The following is a 23,519-nucleotide window of genomic DNA, read 5'->3' as shown; positions in this document are numbered from 1 at the left end:
GCTGCTGATTCAGCCCAAAATAAAGGCCTATATAAAGCATGACAAACATACATGGGGTGTGACTGAAGTGCTCAAGTACCCTTCATAAACAAATGAGAGTACTTACCTGCCTCCTAATAATACTAAACACTGATCCTGAATCTCAACCTAGTCTTTGACCCCCTTTGCCTTTAACCCCCATCACCAGGCCTCTAACAGAGGTGAGTCTGGGAATCCCCCCTATACCATTCCCTGGGAACACCCTGGTTTGACCCTGGATCTGCTCCCCCTGTGTCCTGTCCCCATCGAGAGTGTACCTGGTGCTCTGATACACCCCCACCGACCCTCAACCAAGAGCCTGCCCTCCCCCTACCGGGTGCCCTACCCTGCCCACTATCCTACCTCTCTGGTTGAACACTGGGGCAGAGGGTGGAGCCAACAATCCTGCCACCTTCAGGAACTTCCTGGAGCTGTTCTGAGCACACTAGACCTGCCCATCCACGCAGGACCACCCAGAATCCACACCTGCCTGGTCTCTGACCCCCACCGCCAGTCCTCTACTGGATTTCCGGGCCCCTTCCAGAGATCTGCATAACCTCTTGAGGCCATTCTGAGCCCCTGTGGACTGGATCCTTGACCCCCATAACTGGGCTTCTGGAGAATGCCAGGCCCAGGCTAGATCTACCTATCAGCACTTGGAACATCCTGAGTCACAGCATTCCGGATCTTTGACCCCCATCCCCAGTCTTCTGCTGGAGCCTGATCTTTGATCCCTATCACTGGTCTCCTGCCTGAGGAGAGTCATCCTACAGAGCTTGGACCACCCAGAGCTACAGACATGGACCCACCTGAGCCCACCTACACCTACTGGAGGAAGCAATGTGAAGACAGCAATACAAGAAAACACCTAACAATAGAAAAACAAGCATAACACCACCAGAATCTAGGGACTACACCAACTAGATCTGAACACCCCAAGGCAGATGAAGCAGAAAAGAATGACTACAAAATTATCATCATAAAAATGATAGAGGCTACTCTTCTGCCAGCCATTGGCTAGAGGTGAGTCTGGGCACAACTGGGGCGGCCTCTCCCCAATAACCTACCCCCTTGCCCCGAACATCCTGGGTTGACCCCTGATCCCATTGCTCCTGTGTCCTGTCCCAATCAAGAGCACCCTTGGAGCTCTGATACATCCCATCCATCCCCACCCCAAGCCTGCCCCCCTACCCTGTTCACTACCCTGCCCACTCCCCCCCCCCCGCCACTCTGGTTGAGCACTGGGACAAAGGGTGGAGCCAACAGTCCACCCTACTTTGGGGACCTTTCAGAGCAACTATGAACAAAGGAGACCGGCCTATCCACGGGGGACCACACGTAATTTCTACCTGCTTGGTCTCTGACCCCACCACCAGTCCTCTGCTGGAGTCCCGGGCCCATCCCAGAGACCCGCCTATCTCTGTGGGACCACTCTGAGTTTTTGCAGGCATCTTCTACTGGATCCTCATCCCTGACCCCATCCCTGGATCCCTGTCTGCGGAGAGACCTCCTATAGAGCTTGGACCACCCAGAGCTACAGATAATGAACCACTGACCCACATAAACCAACCAGGGAAGTACCATAGAGAGAGGGGGAGACCCCACCAACACCTACAGGAAGAAGCTATGGGAAGACAGCAATACAAGAAAACACCTAACAACAGAAAGACAAGCATGACACCACCAGAATCTAGGGAATCTACACCAACTAGAATGGAACACAACAACAAAGCAGAGGAAGCAGAAGGGAACGACTTAAAAATTACTGTCATAAAAATGATAGAGGTGCTCAAAGAAGATGTGAGAAAATCCCTTAAAGAACTGGAAGAAAAAACAAACAAAAAAGTGGAAGATATGAGCAAATTCTTGAAGGAAAGTAAAGAAAGTACAGAAAGCTACGAAAAAACAATTAAGCAGGTGAAGGAAACAGTTCAAGACTTGAAAACTGAAATAGAGAAAATAAAGGTAACACAAACCGAAAGAATGCTGGAAATTGAAAAGCTGGGCAAGAAATCGGGAACTACAGACGTAAGCATAACCAACAGAATTCAAGAGATGGAAGAGAGAATCTCAAGAGCAGAAGAAAAACTAGAAGAAATAGATTCATTGACCAAAGAAAATCATAAATCCAACAAATCCTTAACACAAAACATCCAGGAAATGTGGGACACCATGAAAAGGCCAAACCTAAGAATAATAGGCATAGAGGAAGGTGAGGAAGCACAGCTCAAAGGTGCCGGAAACATATTCAACAAAATCATCGAGGAAAACTTTCCCAATCTGAAGAAGAACATGCTGATGAAATTACAAGAAGCATACCAAACACCAAATAGACTGGACCAAAGAAAAAAGACCCCTCGACATATAATAATCAAAACACCTAGCATACAGAATAAAGAAAGAATATTAAAAGCAGCGAAGGAAAAAGGACAGGTAACATATAAAGGCAGACCTATCAAAATTACACCTGACTTCTCCATGGAAACCCTCAAGGCCAGAAGGTCCTGGATAGAAGTTCTACAAGTATTAAGAGAACACGGATGCCAGCCCAGGTTACTATACCCAGCAAAACTCTCAATCACTATAGATGGAGAGAACAAGATATTTAATGACAAAACCAGATTTTCCCAATACGTATCTACAAATCCAGCCCTACAGAAAGTATTGGAAGGAAAACTCCAACCCAATGAAGGTAACTACGCCCACAAAAATGTAGGCAACAGATAATCCAACTACACCAGAAACCTAGGGTGAAGCAGAACAAATATATTCACAATACCACTGCCAACAACAAACCTAAATCAAACAAGCATCAACAATCAATGGTCCTTACCCACCCTCAACATTAATGGTCTTAACTCACCTATAAAAAGACACAGGCTAACAGAATGGATATGAAGACAGAATCCATCCTTCTGCTGCATACAAGAAACACATCTTAGCTCCAAAGATAGACATTACCTCAGGGTAAAGGGTTGGGAAAAGATTTTCCAATCAAATGGAAATAAGAAGCAAGCAGGCATAGCTATCCTAATATCTAACAAGTTAGACTTCAAACCAAAATTAGTCAAAAGAGATGAAGACGGTCATTTCATATTCATCGCAGGAGAAATCCATCAACAAAAAGTCTCAGTTCTGAACATCTATGCCCCTAATACAAAGTCACCCACATTCGTAAAAGAAACACTACTAAAACTCAAAGCTCATATAAAACCTCACACACTTATAGTGGGAGACTTCACTACACCACTCTCAACACTAGACAGGACCACAAATCAGAAACTCAACAAAGAAACAAAAGAATTAACAGAAGTTATGTCTCAACTGGGGCTAACAGACATCTATAGAACATTCCACCCAAAGACAAAAGAGTATACCTTCTTCTTCTCTGCTCCACATGGAACCTTCTCTAAAATCGACCACATACTAGGTGGCATATCAAACCTCAACAGATACAAGAGAATAGGAATTGTCCCCTGTATTTTATCGGACCACCATGCCTTAAAATTGGAATTCAACAACAACACAAATAGCAGAAAACCTGCAAACTCATGGAAACTGAACAGTGTGCAATTGCACCACTCCTGGGTCAAAGAAGAAATAAAGAAAGAAATTAAAGACTTTCTAATATTCAACGAGAATGAGGATACAACATACCTGAACTTATGGGACACCTTGAAAGCAGTGCTATGAGGGAAGTTCATTGCACTAAGTGCCCATATGAAGAAAACAGAGGATAGTCACATAAATGAATTAACAGCCCAACTGAAAATCTTAGAACAGAGAGAAGCGAATTCATCCCGCAGGAGTAGATGCCAGGAAAAAATCAACTTGAGGGCTGAAATCAACAAAATAGAAACCAGGAAAACAATACAAAAAATCAATGCAATGAAGAGTTGTTTTTTTGAGAAAATCTACAAGACAGACAAACCTTTATCAAATTAACAAAAAAACAGAGAAAGGACATGCAAATTAACAAAATCAGAAATGAAAAGGGGAACATAACAATGGACTCAGAGGAAATCCAGACAAATTTCAGGTCATATTTTAAAAATCTGTATTCCACAAAAACTGAAAATTCAAAGGAAATGGACAAATTTCTGGATAACTATCACTTACCAAAATTAAATCAAGAACAGACAAACAACTTAAATAGACCTATAACTGCAATGAAATAGAAGCAATCATCAAAAGCCTTCCAACCAAAAAAAGTCCAGGGCCAGATGGATCCAGTGCAGAATTCTACCAGACATTCAAGGAAGAACTAATACCACTACTCCTCAAACTGTTCCACAAAATAGAAACAGAAGGTTCATTGCCAAACTCTTTTTATGAGACCACAATAACCTTGGTACCCAAGCCTCACAAAGACACAACTAAGAAAGAAAATTACAGACCAATATCCCTGATGAACATCAATGCAAAAATACTCAATAAAATACTGGCAAACCGAATTCAAGAATACATTAGAGAAATCATCCACCATGACCAAGTAGGCTTCATTCCTGGATTGTAGGGATGGTTTAACATGCGAAAATCTATCAATGTGATCCACCATATAAACAAACTGAAAAAGAAAAACCACATCATCTCACTAGATGCAGAAAAAGCCTTCGACAAAATTCAATACAATTTCATGATGAAGATCTTGGAGAGATCAGGGATAACAGGAACATACCTAAACATAATAAGAGCAATATACAGCAAACCAACTGCCAACATCAAACTCAATGGAGAGAAACTTAAACCAATTCCTCTAAAATCAGGAACAAGACAAGGCTGCCCTCTCTCTCCATATCTCTTCAATATCGTACTGGAAGTTCTAGCTAAAGCTATAAGACAACAAAAGGAGATCAAAGGGATCCAAGTTGGAAAGGAAGAAGTCAAACTGTCTCTATTTGCAGATGATATGATAGTTTATGTACACAACCGAATAAACTCTACCAAGGAACTCCTACAGCTGATAAACACCTTCAGCAAACTAGCAGGATACAAGATAAACTCAAAAAAACCAGTAGCCCTACTTTTTTCAGACGATAAAGAGACAGAGAAAGAAATCAGAGAAACATCACCCTTAAAAATAGCCACAAGCAACATAAAGAATCTTGGTGTAACGCTTACCAAACAAGTAAAAGATATATATAATAAGAAATTTGTGGCTCTAAAGAAAGAAATTAAAGAAGATACCAGAAAATGGAAAGATCTCCCATGCTCTTGGATAGGTAGGATAAACATAGTAAAAATGGCAATCTTACCAAAAGCAATCTACAGATTCAATGCAATCCCCATTAAAACCCCACCACAATTCTTCACTGATCTTGGAAGGATAACAATCAACTTTATATGGAAAAACAAAAGACCCAGGATAGCCAAAACAACCCTATATAATAAAAGAACTTCAGGATGCATGACCATTCCTGACTTTAAGCTCTACTACAGAGCTATAGTTCTGAAAACAGCCTTGAATTGGCACAAAAATAGACAGGTAGACCAATGGAATCGAATTAAAAATCCTGATATTAACCCACACACCTATGAACACCTGATTTTCGACAAAACAGCTAAAATTATACAATGGGGCGAGGACAGCATCTTCAACAAATGGTGCTGGCACAATTGGATGAAGGTGTAGAAGACTGCAGATAGACCCATGTGTGTCGCCATGCACAAAACTCAAGTCCAAATGGATCAAAGACCTCAACATCAATCCAGCACATTGAACCTCTTAGAAGAGAAAGTAGGAAGTACCCTTGAACAAATTGGTATAGGACACTGCTTCGTGAACATAACTCCAGAGGCACACTGAGAGCAACAATTAACAAATGGAACCTCTTCAAACTTAGAAGGTTCTGTAAGGCAACGGACACAGTGGACAAGACCAAATGGCAGCCCACAGACTGGGAAAAGATTTTCACCAATCCTATAACCGACAAAGGGCTGATCTCCAAAATATAGAAAGAACTCAAGAAACTAGTCAACAAAACACCAAATAACCCTATTAAAAAATGGGGTACAGAACTGAAGAAAGAACTCTCAATAGAGGAAATCAAAAAGGCTAAAAGACACTTAAGAAAGTGCTCAACGTCCTTAGCTATCAGGGAAATGCAACTCAAAACAACTTTGAGATACCAACTTACTCCTGCCAGAATGGCTAAAATTAGAAACACTAATGACAGCTTATGTTGGAGAGGATGTGGAGAAAGGGGAACACTCCTCCACTGCTGGTGGGAGTGCTAACTCATACAGCCATTTTGGAGATCAGTATGGCAATTCCTCAGGAAAATGGGAATCAGTCTACCACAGAACCTGGCAATCCCCTTCTTAGGCATATACCCAAAGGATTCACATCCATGCAACAAAAACATCAGTTCAACTATGTTCATAGCAGCATTATTTGTAATAGCAAGAACCTGGAAGCAGCCTAGATGCCCCTCAACTGAAGAATGAATAAAGAAAATGTGGCACATCTACACAATGCAATACTACTCTGCAGAAAAAAAACAATGGAATTTTGAAATTCGCAGGCAAGTGGAAGGAACTTGAAGAAACCATCCTGAATGAGGTAACCCAGTCACAAAAAGAGGAACACAGTATGTACTCACTCATATATGGATTTTAGACCTAGATCAAAGCATCACCAGCCTATAATTCACACCACCAGAGGAACTAGGATACAAGGTGTATTCTAAGAGATTCATATAAAGTCCCTCACAGAAGGGGGAAGGGACAAGTTCTTCAGAGCACATGGGAAGTGGTGGAGCCAGTGAGTGGAGAGGGAAGTAGGAGAAAGAGAAGGGGAGGAGAGGAAAGCATGTGGGACTAGGAAGATTGAGTCAGGGAAGAAATAGAAGACTGAAAAGGGAGAGGGAGAGAGAGAAGAGAGAGAGAACATAAAAGAGGGAGCCATTATAGGATCGAAGAGAAAACTGAACCTAAAGAAATGTCCAGAGACTTATAAGACTGACCCCAACTAATAATTTGAGCAACAGTGGGAAGGCTACCATAAATGTCCTTCCCTGATAATGAGATCAATGACTAACATCCACCATCACGGAGCCCTCATCTAGTAGCTGATGGAAACAAAAGCAAACACCCACAACTAAATACTAAGCCGAACTAGAATCCAGATTCAGAGAGGGAGGACAATACCAAGCTGCAGAAACACATAGAGACAGCTGACCTGAACAAGGAGGAGCTAATGGGCCCCCAGACTGACAGCTGGGAATCCAACAGGGGACTGACTCAGGCCCCCTGAACATGGATCTCAGCTAGAAGGACTGACCAGTCTAAGGAACCTCAGACAGTGGAACCAGGATATATTCCTGGTGCACAAAAGGACCTTGTGGACACATCCCCCATGGAGGGATACTCCCTTAACATAGAGATAGGAGAGAAGTCCTAGTCCCTACTTCAAATGACTTGACAGATTTAGGTGACCCCTCCTGGATGGCATTCCCTACATGTGGTGTCAGGGAGGATGGGAGGGGAAGGTTGTTGGGATGCATATGAGGAGGGAAGAGAGGGAAAGAGGGAGGGAGGGAACTGGGATTGTTTCTTTAAAAAAATAAATAAAATAAAAAAGTTTAAAAAAATACTAAACACCTATCTTTTCAAATGGGCCAATACAAAACTATAGATTATCACTGATTTTCTCATGCCAAGTCACTGACAACACATATACCACCTGATGGTGCCAGTTCAATGGTCTGTACTTCAAATATAATGACAGAAGCCACACATCACAGAAAAACTAAAGCCATATGTGAGTACAAATAACACACATACATTTATGTGACATCAGGACAGAATATTGTCAACCTCAAAGTTCACATTCAAGAACCACATAATAGAATTACTCAAAAAAATTCACATACACACACACACACACACACACACACACACACATACACACACAGAAAGAGACATCTATTTATATGTGGGTTTGGGGATGCATGCCTACCATGAGGTACCTGTGTGAGTGTGGAGGTCAGATGAAATTTGTAGGACTCAGTTTTCTCCTTCTACTACGTGGGGACCAGGGATCAAACTCAGGTCCTCGTCCATCAGGTCTGGCAGCAAATGCTTTTATTTGTTGAGCCACCTCACTGGGCCAATGCCCCCCCTTTATTTGCACCTCTTGAAAAAATCTTTACCTATTACTTGAAATCTGGGAAGCATTTGTATGTGATCTGACTTTTGTTTAATGGATACTCCATGTTTCTGGAGTTCAAAGTCACCTTATCAGATAAGTAAAGGTATTCTCATAATGCATGTAATCATTATTTTAATAAAACCTTCTCTAAATTCAATCTATACACAGATTACTACTATTACTGTCTGTATCCTCAAAATCTTCCAAAGGCCCATATGCTGAAGGCTTAGATGGGCCTAGTGGGACGTTTTAGGTCACTGAGAGCATGGCTTTGAGTCTCCCAAGTCCCCCAGTATCCCCTAATTCCCCCCCTTTCTCTTTCTCTGTGTGCATGAACATCCCCCCATGAAGTAAATAGTTCAGCTCCACCACTTAGACCCTTGCCATGGATTCCCAAACAATAAGGCCAACCAACCATGAGCTGAAATTTCCAAAATGGAGCCTACTCTCTTTTTTAAATTGTTTCTTTTGAACATTTTCTAATAGTAATGAAAAGTTTTACAGTCTCCAAATACTGTGTCTCCCAAATACTTTATTATCAAAATTCAGCTATTTACACGGCATTTTTGACACAAAAGTCTATGTAAACATCTCAAGCATACCAGGTCCAAAGTGAACTTATATTCCTCAACTCCCCACCAGCCCCTCCCTGCGTCATCTTAGTCCCCATTAATGGCCACTTTTGTAGTTGCTCTGGTCGAAGGTTTGCTGCCACCCTCAAGTCTTTATTTAACACCCAATCTGTCAACGAACCTATCAGCTCTATCTTAAAATATATCCAGAATCTGACTCCTTCTCACATGACTCCACACCACAATCCAAGTCTCCATTATCTCTACCATGAATTAACCACTGTAAGCCAATCCTTCACCTCTGCAGTGCAACACCAGTAAGCAATGTGTTTTCTTCTGTAAATCTCAATTAGTCTATGCTACTCCTCTGGCCAAAGTATTCCAATTTTCCCATCTCATCCCATGTAAACTCTCAAGTAATTTCTAGAACCTGCAAGGTTCTAGACAAGCCCATGTTGTCTCTTTAAACTCATCTGAGTGAGTGTCTCCCTCACTAACCACTAAGAACATTCCAGCCACAAGATCCCCTCCCTCTGCTGGAACAATCTGAAGAAACTCCCATCTAGGGGGCCTTTGTCCTTGCTTCTTCCTCTGGAGTGGTTTCCTGCCTGCCTCATAGCTAGCTCCTGCCCTGAGACTGGTGATTTTGTAAAAGCTGCTGCCTGACAAGGTATTCCGTGTGTGTGTGTGTGTGTGTGTGTGTGTGTGTCTGTATGTGTATGTATGCAAGTATATATGTGTGTGTGTGTGTGTGTATGTCTGTATGTATACAAGTATATATATGTGTGTGTGTATATATATGTATGTATGTGTGTATGCATGTCCATATGTATTGCAAAGTACATGTACATGTGTATGTATCTATGCATATGTGTGTATGTATGCATGTGTATTGTATATATAGATATGTGTACATAAATGTATGTATATGAATTTATGTATGTATGTGTGTAGGTATGGATGTGCATATGTTTTATTCTATGTATTCCTGATATTTCCCCTCCTCTGACACTTCATTAACCCACTCCCTGGCTCTCTTTCCCTTTAGTATATTTGCGGAAGCTGCCTTGTTTTATTAGCTGTCAAACCAGGTTTCCTCAAAGTAAAGGATTTGGGGTTCTCTATTGCTCTGTCTCTAGTTTCTAGGACCAGGTGTGGTTCACAGTAGGAGCCAAACAAATACTGAGGGAAATAAAGTATCAGATTATCTGTGGCTTCTTACTGGATGTCATTTCTCATGGAGGTCTATGAGTAGATATTTGAAGGTTCATGAACACATAACCTTTTCAGTACTTTTTGATGTAGAAGGCCAGAGTTCATACAAAGGATTAAAGCAAATACACACCCAGGTTTTCAACTGTGTGCAGAAGCAGTAAGAATGTCATTGTAAGTTTTAAATCTTTACTATGCTATTTGACTTCTGGGAACCGCAATTCCTATGCGTACTATAGAAAAGACATTTTTAAAAAAGTCTCTCTCACACAGATGTTATGAGGCCAAATTTGAATAACACATATGGAAGTAAGACAAAACTATAACATACCACATAAATGTCTAGTTCTTATAATTATTATCCTATACTGTATGGGGAGTGATAATGCCTCCAAGAGGTAAGCAAATCATGAAAATAAATTCAAAATGTTTCTCATAAAAATTTAGTCAGAATACTAATCCTATCAGCCTTTTCTAGTTGAAGGCACTGTACAAATTGAATTAGAAAATAAACATTTAGGCATGTTAATTTTAAATGTATTTGAAATACAACTTTAAATTACCCTTTCCATCTTATACTTCTCTTCAAAAAAAAAAAATGCTTAATTGTAACTTACTAATATCATTGTTGAGGGAAAGAAAAGTTATTCCAAAACTCTTTTTGTTAAATACAAAGGTTGTCTTCTCTTGAGAGAAGAAACAGCCTTTATCATTGCTCCAGTTTGACAGGCTCAACCCTGACAGGAAATGCTCGATTATTTGTGAAACAAAAAAGTCCCTGCAGTCACATGATGAGCAAACTGCATCTGGTTTAAAAGGGGATCTGAAGCTCCTGGTGACTTAGCAACAGTGTTTGGAGTTGCCGAGAAACCTAGCCTGCACATGGACTTGGATTTCTTAGTTCAGACATGAAAGCTACACCAATCACACACACACACACACACACACACACACACACACACACACACACGTAAAATCCCTAACAACCAGCCTCACTTAATCACTGGCAATAATTAATTTGCCTGGGAAATGCTGTTAGTTATCCAGTTCTTCATGGGGTTCCTTCAGATTTTACACTTAAATAACTGAGAATCACCATTGGAGAAATAATCTATGGTTTTAGAAAATACAAATTCCCCAAGAAAACTACCATGCAATGAAAAGAATCACCAAAGTAGGACTATAACAACTAGGATTTATTAAGGCCTCGGATAATTGACAAATACCTGGCACAGAAGGTTTAGCAGATAATACCTATAAAACTTCTGTCCTCATGGTGCTTACTTCCATAACAATCTATTTATTCTTTAAATAACTGTGCTAGATAATCATTATTTCTCAATCCCACAAATTACCAAGTTGCCCAAACCCATGTATTTAATTATGGAAAAAACAAAAAGACACCAAAGCTGCACCTGAGACTCTTAACCTGCAATCCTAACTGGAAAATCTCCAATCCAATAGTTTCATATTGAACATTCCTTTCAAAGCAGGTACCATAGTCGTGTGTGTGCATGTGTGTGTGGGGTGGGGGGAGTTAAGAAAAGAAGCCTGAACACAAAGCTATTTTGCACAAAATCCTGTAGACATGACCTCACTCAACACACACAGAATACCAGAAGCCGTTCTTTTGTTCTTTTACTTAGGGTTGAAGCTTCTTCAGAAAAGCTGAAGTGTGTGTGTGTGTGTGTGTGTGTGTGTGTGTGTGTGTGTCTGTGTGTGTCTGTGTGTGTGTCTGTGTCTGTGTGTATGTCTATTGTGTGTGTGTTTCTATGGGTCTGTGTGTGTGTGTGTATGTGTCTGTGTTTGTGTTCTGGGCTAGATAGGAACAACATACAGATGTAAATTTTAGGGGAGAAAGTAGACTTCACTTTACATTTTAGGCATATGATTGAGTCTGAGTGCTTAGTATTTTGCAGGATTAACTTTTTTTTGTTTTGTTTTGTTTTTTGTTTTGTTTCCTTAAGTAGACAAACCTGATGCCTAAGCCTCCTGAGTGCTTGTGCCACCAGGTCTATTTTGGGCTAAATCACTTAAACATGACAGCAACTGCTTGTCTTATTTTTCACATGGCAAAACTGAGCATCAGACAACCCAAGTCATTTCACTTGAGACAAGCTCCTTTTGCTCTCTTAGGAACTCATTCTTTATACTGAGCTACTAAGACCCACTGGTTTCTGCTCTAGTCCAGAAATGTCTCCCACAAAACCTGCCCCTACTTCTAGTAAAAATGAAAACAATGCTCATGACTATTATGAATACTGTAAGCAGGCAAATAGATGACTAAAAGAATTATCTGAGGTGGTTGAATCCAATAAGAAAACAGACTGTATTTGACCCAAACTCATATATTAAACACTCAAACAAAGGGTAAAGATTCCACTTTTAAAATTTGATCTTCAGCTTTATTTATTATAAGGTCTTTATCTTACAAGCTTAAAGTCCAGTATGTTAGGAGGACCATATGAATAGTCCCTGAAGATAATCTTCAAGAGTGAAACAGTGGACTGATAAAATACTTCCTCCTTTGATAGAACAGAGATGAGTTTAGAGTCACCATGCTCATCATTCATGTGTAAGAACTTAACCTCCACAAGTATAAGATTAGTAATAAGGGACAGGTCCTTTTGGGAAATGATTGACTTAATGAGGATTATCATCAAAAGGCTGAAACAAAGCAGACATGGTAACACACTCCTTTAATCCTAGCACTTGGGAGGTAGAATATATGTGAATGTATTGTATGTATGTATGTGTGTGTGTATATATATATATATATATATATATATATATATATATATATATATTCAGTTAGCAGCCTGGTCTACATTTAAGACAGCCAGGTCTCAAACAAACAAGGCTAGAAGAAACTAGGTCCCTTTCCATTCTTCTGCCTTCTGCCTTCTGCTTTCTGCCATACAAGACTACAGGCTTTAAGGTGCCATCTTGGAGACCGACAGACATCATACCCTTGCTAGACACAGAACTTATCAGAACCTTCATTCTACATTTCACAGCTGACACAGCTGTGAGAAATAAGTTTATGCTGCTTATAAATTGCCAAGTCTTGAATATTTTCTGCCAGCAGAGCTAATTATAAATCCAGACCCAAAGGCTTATACAAACACCCTTTTCAGGGTTCACAGTCTTCCCAATCTTCCTAATTTCAAACACTCTAAATCCAGAAGAATAGAAATGGATTTGTCCAGCCTCCACTTTGCATTGCTGAACTGGATAATATAGGTATGAAGAGTCCACCTGATAGTGAGAAATACAATTTAAAGAAATTAAACCAAAAGAAGCTGTCTGTTTTCTCTCAGAGTGTCTTGTCTTTTATTTGGAAACAGGTAGCCACTGGATTGGGTTTGATAGCCAGAGGCATATATTAAGCAAGGCTGGTACCAACTTTCAACACTTCTCATTGTTAGAAACTACTGTGTGTGTGCAGAGGGTTCAATCTGACTCATTTAAGAGAGAGTGTAAACAGAATGATGCTTGCAAATCCAAGCACAGCTCTAATGTAGCTGTATGGGTTGATAGCCACAGATTTACACAACTACTCTTCTCAGTGTTCATGATGAAACACAGCCTCTTGCATAACAGACTAGTATTCTTACTACTGAGTTATGTTCTCCAGCCTTCAGTGAATGTTTTAGTTAACCAGTTGCTAGTTGAATAACAGACAACCTAGGCAGACATAAAAAAAAAAATGTGACATAGTCAGATATACTTAGAACCAACTCACATAATTCTGATGTGAACCAGGATCAAATGTATCACTTCTTGAAAGCACTGACAAAGAAGAACATGGGGGGGGGGATTGTAGGTGTGCAGGCTAAGGAAGAAATCTCCCTTTACAACTCCCTAGTTGGGCTTCTGTAAGTGTCTCGATTCACTGACTCTGAGTATCTTCCTGACTAACAGGACTAACTACATCTCAGTAGTTGTGAGGATTCTGGGTAATTTGTTTAAAGTACCTCCTGTCTTATAGTTCTTGGAAGGAAATAGAGTGGGCACTTCAAAAGTGTCTACTGAATCAATATTGACTATTAATGTTATAATTACTAACAATAAAAACACAAACTGAGAACAAAAGATGGTGTTTTGTCTCACGGAGGAAAAAAAAAAACCCACTGTTGTATTCTATGTTGTTTTATTACCCCATATTTTCCTAATTCTATTCTCTCAGCCATTCTGCAAGGATTCCCAACAACCAAAGTTCTCCTTGGGACCAGAAGAACTCACCTGAAAATGATGTTTGAATGTGAATGTATGTTTTTGCCTCCATATACGGTAGTGATCCAGGAAGGTCGTGGCCTCACACCCCACTGTTTGTAACAGTCATCGGAATACTTATCTAAATCCCATGCGCGTGGTTCAAACATGTCATCAATACCATTAGTGCAAAAAGGCAGGATTATTTCTGTGCATGTCTAAAAACAAACCAGGAAAAGAAATGAAGAGATGAGTTATTCAAGATCATTAAGCTACTGAGTAGCATCATCATCAGTGAGTAACAAGTGAGGATCTGAACTTGTAATCGAGCTTCAGACCACACACACACCCCTTCTTTATATCCCTGCCACACAACTTTATTTCTCATAGAAAGACTGGATGATCTTCTTCGAATCCCCCAAGACAGCGCCCCTTACCAGCAGGAAGTAGTTTGGAAAGAACGACGCCCAAATTCCCAAATATTGTGTATAAATGTTTGTTTTCATTTAATTGGACTTTGTTATATAAAATTAAATAAAAATACTCTATATGCATAAAAAAAAGAAAATTAATACAGCCATTATGGGAATCAAAAAAAAAAAAAAAAAGAAAGACTGGATGAAAGGTCACAAAAGAATGTGTACTCCTTTCTTTGCAAGGAGCATTCTTTCACATCTATGCTAATATTTAACCCTAAGGACAACCTTAAGAGGAAAGCATCATCACCATCATCATCACCATCATTAGTCTTACTGTGCAGATAAAAGAATACCAATCCAGAAAGACTCAAGTTAGACCTCACTTCTATCACATGTCCACACAATGCCTCCTTTCTAGGACTTGCCAAGGTCTCTCATCATGTTAACACATCTATATTTCTCACTATTTGGTGGTGAGATCATGTTTTTATGTCTCTATCTTTGAAGCATAAGAGAGCCTGATCAACCATAAATACTCACTGTGATTGGTAAATGAGTGCATGAACTTATTGGTACTCTCACAGCATAACACATCAGCATCTAGACTTGAATGCAGGTTAGGTGATAAACTCTTGTCTGGTCTCTATTGTAGCACAACAGTCAGCAAAGAAAAAGACTTCCTCAGGAGCCAATACATGCTTACCTGATAGCCCCAAACCCGGGATCCCAAACTGCTAATCGTTGTTTCAGAAATATTATTGCATCTGGACTGACCCGAGTAATTATAATATACATTCAGAGCTTGGTAGATGTTCTGCACCAGCAGGGAATCTGACATATAGGGGTTCGTCAGATATTGGCACACAACCTGTCATTTTGAAGAGGTAAACAGAAGAGTCAGATATGGATATAAAACTACGGTATAATAACACAAAGAGGAAATGTGGTCATAATTTGGTCATAAAACACTGTTAAACACCTAACCCAACTAGGTATGCTTACAGACACCTGTAATATCAGCACACTGGAGGCAGAGATGGGAGTCTGATGAGAATGAAGCCAGCCTAAGTTCCATAATGACTTCCAGAACAACCTAAGAAATCTAACTTTGCTGCTTAAGCTGGTCTGTCTCTACAGTATAATCTCCCTTTTAAATTCACCCTGCACAGGAAGGGCCTAGTCCCTACTCCAAATGACTTGATAGATTTAATGACCCATCGTGTAAGGCATCACCCTACATGTGGAGTGGAGGGGGGGTTGGAGAGTGATGGGGAGGGCATTGGAGGGTGGGAGAGAGGGAAGAAAGGAGGGAGAGGGAACTGGGATCAATATGTAAAATAAGAAAAATAAATAATAATAAAAAATCCTCCCTGCACTACAGAAATAATGCAGGCATTCATTTACATGTTGTGCAAAGCCTGTCTACTTTCTACTTCAGCTTAATCTATATAACCATTGCAATCCAGTTCAGGAACACCATCCCACCATCTTTTCCTCCCCTGCTCATCCTCAAATACCTTTCCTCACTCTTTAATTCTATGGATACTGGCCACGTCATTATTTACAATGCCCAGATCAACTCCCTGAGATAGTCCTTCTCTGTGTTTCCAAGCCTAAAACTGCTCCCTTCTTGGTGCTCTGCTATACTCAGTTTCTGTTTTTGTTTTCATCACAACTCTTGTAATGCTGTTTGATTCTACAGTGTTTCCCAAGGTGCTTAGCAAAGTCTCAGATAACTTTGCTGAATGAAAAACTGGGTTTTTCTTTTTCTTTTTTTCTTTCTTTCTGTCTTTTTGTTTTGGTTTGGTTTGGGGTTTTTTTTTTTTTTTTGAGACAGGGTTTCTCTGTATTGTTTTGGAACTAGCTCTGTAAACAAGGCTGGCCTGGAACTCACAGAGATCCACCTGCCTCTGCCTCCCAAGTGCTGGGATCAAAGGCATGTGCCACCAACGCCCAGCTAAATGTAGATTTTTAAAGGAAAGGATAACTGTGAGATCACAAGTATACACTGTGCCCATGTTCAAGATGCTCATAAAGAAACAGAACTGAGCTGAACTGAAGTACAAACGTGCTGCACCTAAAGCCACAGGGAATGCCAGCTGCAGAAAAGTTAAAAGTCAAAATAGGGATTTATTATTCTAAAAACTCTTTAATCATTCATGGTAAAGCAACCATTACACTTTTTTTCAGAAAGCAACCCTAAGACATAACAGCAGTTAGAAACATACAAAACAGTATGGAAGCTAAGAGCCAATCTTGGGATATACTGGGCTATATCATCCATCACCAACTACCGAGCCACACTCCTTTCTGAATCTGACGCTCTCGGCCGATTCAGTTCTTTCTAAGATCAGCATGAAACTACTGAGTAGATTCAGAGGAAAACACTCTGTTCAAGCAGTGTGGTGGATGAGGCCAGTGGATGATGCAAGCTAGGCAAGAGAAAAGAGGGACTGATAGACAAATACCTAAAACTCTTGGAAGGCACAGTATCGAGTGGGGATGACTCACATGCTGGCATTAGATCCCCTCCCCTTAGAGCGAGAACACTGGGCTTCTGTTGAGGAAAGAAAAGGAGTCCCCATGAATAGCATCTCTGCAAAGAGCAGTTATTGTCTCGGAAAAGACACAAGCGTGGCTGGAGGCTGGCACCAGATAACAAACATGGGTTTCTATAGCCCCAGAACATCATGGGCAGAGACATGGCAGCGGCTGATGAAAATTCCATAACCTGATTAGGGGCAGTCAGTCCTGGGTCCACTGCCCTTCTAAGGGCAGATCCTCCTGGGAGGGCAGGTTCTGACCACTGACCCTCCAGAAGGACACGCACCAATGTAAAACAATTCATAGAGGAGCAGTGAGGCTGGGAAGCTGAGAAACAGATAAACCCTTAAGGTTAGTCATTTGAAACATTGTGACCTTTTTTGTTTGTTTGTTTGTTTTTGTATTTCAAGACAAGGGTTTCTCTGTGTAACAGTCCTAGATGGCCTGGAACTCGATTTGTAGACCAAGCTGGCCTTGAACTCACAGAGATAGACCTGCCTCTGCCCCCCAGAGTGCTGGCATTAAAGGTGTACGCAACAACTACCCACCACATTGTGACCTTTTTATTATTACAAATAAACTTGCATATCTCTATGGCTAAATCTTTACCCTTAGTGACTTCAAGATATCATCTTACAGGAATAACTGGTTCAAAGGAGATAAACATTGTAAGACCTTTCCTAGATCCTGTCATGCTGCCTTTATATACAAGAAGTTCACACCTATAGTCTCTTTGTATACTCTTTAGAACGCTGAAGCTTCAAAAGGCTCTGCTGTAATAGGGGACTACCCTCTGCACTAATTCGTGACTACTCAGGGGTACAGTGATTCAAAGGGAGATAGCCACACACTCCTTAACCAGATATGTAATGTCCATTAAGTCAAAGGGAAACCATAGGAAACTGTCACATTTATGAGTCAAATATCAGCAACATTGTTACAACCTCATACAATACTCCAACTTAATGCTTGCCCTGGTCAGTTGGCTAGTATTTGCAAGCTATCTGCTTAATAAATCCTTGATACCCCTTAAACACATGCACGTGGATTTCTCACTACAAGCCACACCTTTGAATTGTTTGGTTGACTTATATGTTTTCAATTCATTAGCTTTTTTATAAAATCTTAGAGTCATTTTGTTGCCAGATAAATTTGAATATATTTGCAATGATTTAAAAGAAACAAAAATAGTAGATTAGTGCTAGCCCTTGAATCTAATAGACTTAATTTACTTTCTGTTTCCTAGTAAACATTCAAGAAACACTTAAAAAAAAAAAAATGGAGACTGGAAGGTGGCTCCACAGTTAAGAGCACATGTTGCTCTTGCAGAGGACCTGGGTTTGGTTCTCAACCCCCACATGGTAGTTCCCAACTGTCCATAACTCCAGTTCCTGACGATCTGATGCCCTCCTCTGAACTCCTCCGGTATCAGGTATGCACATACACACATTCAAGCACACATAAAAAAATAAATCTAAGAAAGAATTTCTTAAGAACATTGAAAGTCCATTTTAAAAATACTAGTTTTTAAAAGTCCAGTATGGAAGCATAAGCCTACAGACTCAGTCCTAGGGAGGCCAGAACCAGAGGGTTACCAGTTCCAGGCTAGCCTGGGCTATAAAGCCAGACTTCCCTGAGAAAATAAAAGATGGAGAAAGTAGAACACCCATGTAATGTGAGACTGATCAGATAGGCACTCCAATGTGGTCTACCCTTCTTGGCAACACATAGGCGAAAAAGTGGAGATAATAGTTTGCTTAGAAGCCTTAGGTGCCTGTACGTAGGAGGGTAGGCATTAGAATAAAAGAAAGGGGGGAGGGGAGGCAAAAACACAATTCTTTAAAAAGAAGAAGATGGGCTTAAGGGGGGGAAAAAGATCAATCTTCTCTCCAGAGTATGGTCCCTCCATTAGAAGAAGGATTAAACCGATACATTCAGCTTTTAGACCAGATTTTCTTTCTCTAAGGCTTCAACACACCCCCCTCCCTCACACTGCCTCAGATAATCACATTAGTTTTGTCAGTAAAAGCTCTCTTTTCATAGAATGCATCTAAACCGCTTAAACCACCCAGAGAGGGTGCATACATTACCAAACACCAAGACAAACGGAAGAGATTTCCCCTTTTATGTCTTACTATTTCACTGTGTGTATCCTCAGGCTCAGAAGACTAGGCTAAAAATGCTAAAATGTTCGACTGGCTGTCAGCTAAAAGAATGACTACAAAATTTAACTAACTTCGGCCTTCTTTAAACGTGCTTTTAAAGCTAAAAGGCGCAGTGGCTTCTAATGTGGCCTGAACCGTCAAATGACAGAGGGTTTTCTATTTCCTTTTTCTCTTCCTCCTTGTGTTGTTCCTCCGGCCAAGTCCATGATTATTTCTGCATGACTGTGGCGGCTTCTGTTACCAGTAAACAAAAGCAAGTAGGGACAATGTGCAGAGAGACAAATTAGAGAGAATGATAGCTGAATTGACGTGGAAAACGGCATTTAGTCACTGCCCAAGGATACTCCAGAGATGTACATGGTACCAACAGAATTGGAAATAGCCTGCTTTACAAACCAACCGTTACCTCACCACGCTAAGCCTGAGTTACAGGGTCTGCTGCTTGTCAGCCCTTTAAAGAGGAGGAAGTGCACCAGAAGGGGGAGGAGCTCTGCCTAAAGAGAACCGTCCAAGTGAAAGGGCAGTCCCCAGCTGGGTAGTGTTCCAGGGATTAGAGGGCTGAGAGAACAGATAGGGTCAAGACAGGAGAAAGAGAATGAGCAGAGAACAGAGCACAATCTAAAGCTCAGCTGACGAGCGAGGTGCAGTGAAAACAGTGAAAAGGGATCTGAAAATTAAAGTGCAGCTAACTGTGGGGAGAGAAGCAAGCATCAGGCGATTGGGGGGGGGGGCTCTCGGGACAACTGCAAGACAAGTGGGTTTTGGGTTTTTGTTTGTTTTTGGATTGCTTTGGGGAGGGGGGTCCAGAAAAGAAACAGAATCAAGAATTTCTCAGTATCAGCCTAGAAGTGTAGTTTAGTAGTAGAGTGCTTACATAGCATGCATGAAGCCTTCGGCTGTATTCCTCAAAAGCCTTTCACAAAATTAATCCCTCAATATAAGCAAAATAAAACAAAAATAGAATTGTGTTGGCAAGAAATTATTAAAGAGAATGTCAAGATTTCAGCTTTTTAAAAATGTGACTATGGGTGGGGGGAAAAAAAGCTGTTTTGCAAAATAAAATAAACTTCCAAATCATATAATACAGTGTTTAAAGGGGATTATGCCGAATCAAAAGTAGAAAGACATCTGAAACATACTCCACTGGCCTCAGTTAATTATTTAAAGAGAATGGAGAGATATTTGTTTACATTTAAGACTAAACAGCAAAGCTCCACAGAAGGAACATTGAGAAAGCCTAGAAAACCTTGTTACACTGCTCTCTAGTCCAAGTCCTGATGAAAGCTGTTCACACTAAAAAGCTATCTCCCTGCAGTTTTTGCTAGATTGTGAGTCAGCAACTGACCTACAGGCCAAATGCAGCCAGATGCTGGGCTTGTAAACAAAGTGTTATTGACCATTCTCACTCATTTTTGATGATCCATTACTGCTTTCATGAATGGGTTGCAAAACCAACTGACAGAAAACCGAAAGCCCCATCACACCTAAAATACAGTTCTTTATAGATGAAGTCTGCCCCTCCCTGCTTAGCATAGTGTTCTAACAACTCATTTGCCCTTCAGTGGGAATGACAATGGATGTGTAGTTATTACATTGGACACTAAGGGAATACAGAGTGGTACACTTGATATTTAAATCCCTGTTTTCTTATGAAAGACGTCAGGTGTTTTTTAATAACTTTGTATTCAGGTATAGGGGTGCATGCCTGTAATCCCAGCACTTAGAAGTGGTAGCAAGAGGTCATGAGTTTGAGGCCAGACTGCACTACAGAGACAGTTCTAAACCATCCTAAGCTACAAAGTGGGCTTTGCCTCAAAATAATAATAATTTGTCTCAAAATAATAAAAATAACTTTGTGTTACCAACATCCAGTTTAATTCAGGGTATGTTAGTTGCCAGCTAATTTTATACATAACATTCACTTTATGCATAAAGAGAAATAATTCTGAGAACAAGTGCAATTATTTTATTTTAAAGGGATTTTTATGCTAGATATAGTTTTAGTAGTTCAGTGGGAAACTTGAAGAGCCTTTGAAACTTGGCTCTCATATAACTGATTAAAATTTCATTTCTAGAACCCATTCTAGCTGTAGAGTCAAAGTATCCTCTAAACATAACTTTCTTTTGCTTTTTAAAACTCTTGTTCCTAACAAGGAATTACTTAAAGAATATATACAATAAATTATGTGGGCAACACAAGAATCTTTAAAACATAAAAAGAAATTAAGTTTGTATAAATGTTTGGGGTAATTTGAATATAATTGACCCCCATAAGCTTATAAGAAGTGGCACTATTAGGAAGTATGGCTTTGCTGGAGAGCTATAGCCTTGTTGGAAGAAATGTATCACTGTGGGGATAGGTAGGCTTTGAGGTCTCATATGTGCTCAAACCATTTACAGTGTCTCCGCTCCCTTAACATCAAGATGTAGAACTCTCAGCTCATTCTTCAACACCAGATCTGCCCACATGTTGCCATGTCCTGTTGCAGAATATTATTTTAAGATATGTTACATTTGTTTATGCTATGGAATATTTGTTTAATGATGCAAAAATGTGTTGCATTCTTTTATGTTGCATTTATTTAACTCTGTGAAGCTGTGTTTCTGTGCCTGACAAAAACACCTGATTGGTCTAATAAAGAGCTGAATAGGCAATAGCAAGGCAGGAGAAAGGATTGGTGGGATTGGCAGGCAGAGAGAATAAACATGAGGAAAATCTTGGAAAAAAAGATCAAGGAGCAAGAGAACAAAGAGAGGGGGACACTGGGGGATAGCCACACAGCCAACCAGAGTAAGAGTAAAAGTAGGATATATAGAAGTAGGAAAAGGAAAAGGCCTAGAGGCAGAAGATAGAGGGGATAATTTAAGTTACAGAAAGCTGACTAGAAATAAGACAAGCTAAGTCCAGGCAGGCATTTGTAAGTAATAATAATCCTCCATGTCTGTTTATTTTGGGAGCTGGGTGACATGCCTCCAAAAGAGCCAAAGAGTAAAAACATCCAACAATATTTTAATGTAGCAAATGTGAGTCCACATTTCCATGTAGGGCCTGAGAAAGCTAAAAAAGAAAAAAACAGAAAGAAAGAAAAAGAAAAAGGACATGGCTTCTTTAAGAGGCTCTGCTATTCACCCAGCAATGCTAAATAAAAACAAACAAAACAAACAAACAAACAAAAACTAAGAATGCCTGCCATAGTGCAGGACACTGCCATTCCATAGCTGGAAGGTTGAATGCAATTCCTGCTCACACACCTCCAACTTATCCAACTAGGCAGTGAGCTTTAGGCTTGACTTTCACAACCTTGAAGTGGGCAAGGCCAGCCAATAGAGCAACTTGGAGGACCCAGTGAGCGTAGCAGTTTAAGGTTTGCTCACAAGGTCAAAAAAGACTAGAGACAGACAGTCATAGAAAGAAAGAAATAGTTTAGCAAATGATCACCAGCCTATAATTCATATTGCCAAAGAAAGGAGGATACAAGAAAGAACCGAAGAGATTCATACAAGGTCCCTCACAGAAGGGGAAAGGATCTCCTGAGCATATTGGGGGGGGGGTTAGTAATGAGTGGAAAAGGAGTTAGGAGAAAGAGAAGTGGAGGAGAGGAGAACATGTGGGACCAGGAACAAATAGACAAGAGCAAAAAAAGAGATACCATAATTTAGGGAGCCATTATAGGTTTGAAGAGAAAACTGACTCTAAAGAAATGTCCAGAGACCTACAAGGACGACCCCAACTAACAATCTGAGCAACAGTGGAAAGGCTACCTTAAATAGCCTTCCCTGATAATAAGATTGATAACTAACTTATATGCCATCATAGAGCCCTCATCTAGTAGCTGATGGAAACAGAAGCAGACACCCACAGCTAAACACTGAGCCAAACTCCTGAAATCCAGTTTCAAAAAGGGAGGAGTGATAAGAAAAGGAGTCAAGACCAGGCTACAGAAACCCACAGAGACAGCTGACCTGAACAAGGGGGAGCACATGAACCCCTAGACTGAATAGCTGGGAAACCAGCATTGGACAGGCTCAGAACCTCTGAACATGGGTCTCAGTTAGAAGGCCTGGGCAGTCTAAGGGACCTCTGACAGTGAAACCAGGATGTATCCATGGTGCACGAAAGGACTTTCAGTGCACATTCCCTTAGCCTAGAGGCAGGACAGAGGGCCTAGACCCTACTCCAAATGACTTAACAGATTTTGATGATCCCTTCTGGAAGGCACCA

The 23,519-nt window shown here is 40.5% G+C and overlaps 1 protein-coding gene across 1 annotated transcript in view; it reads right to left on the bottom strand.

The window, feature by feature from the left end:
* Positions 1-23,519, bottom strand: part of LOC127227910 (lysosomal Pro-X carboxypeptidase-like) — a 78,599-nt gene that overhangs the window by 2,140 nt on the left and 52,940 nt on the right. Inside the window, exons 7-8 of the mRNA XM_051192260.1 lie at positions 15,292-15,456; positions 14,200-14,387 (exon numbers count right to left, since the gene is read on the bottom strand). Of these exons, the coding sequence (XP_051048217.1) occupies positions 14,200-14,387; positions 15,292-15,456 (353 nt within the window). The remainder of the gene's footprint in view (positions 1-14,199; positions 14,388-15,291; positions 15,457-23,519) is intronic.

This window comes from Phodopus roborovskii, unplaced genomic scaffold (genome assembly GCF_943737965.1).
Source record: "Phodopus roborovskii unplaced genomic scaffold, PHOROB, whole genome shotgun sequence".
NCBI lineage: Eukaryota > Metazoa > Chordata > Mammalia > Rodentia > Cricetidae > Phodopus > Phodopus roborovskii.
The sequence above is the reverse complement of the archived record's forward strand: the minus strand, read 5'-3'. Positions and strand labels throughout refer to the sequence as shown.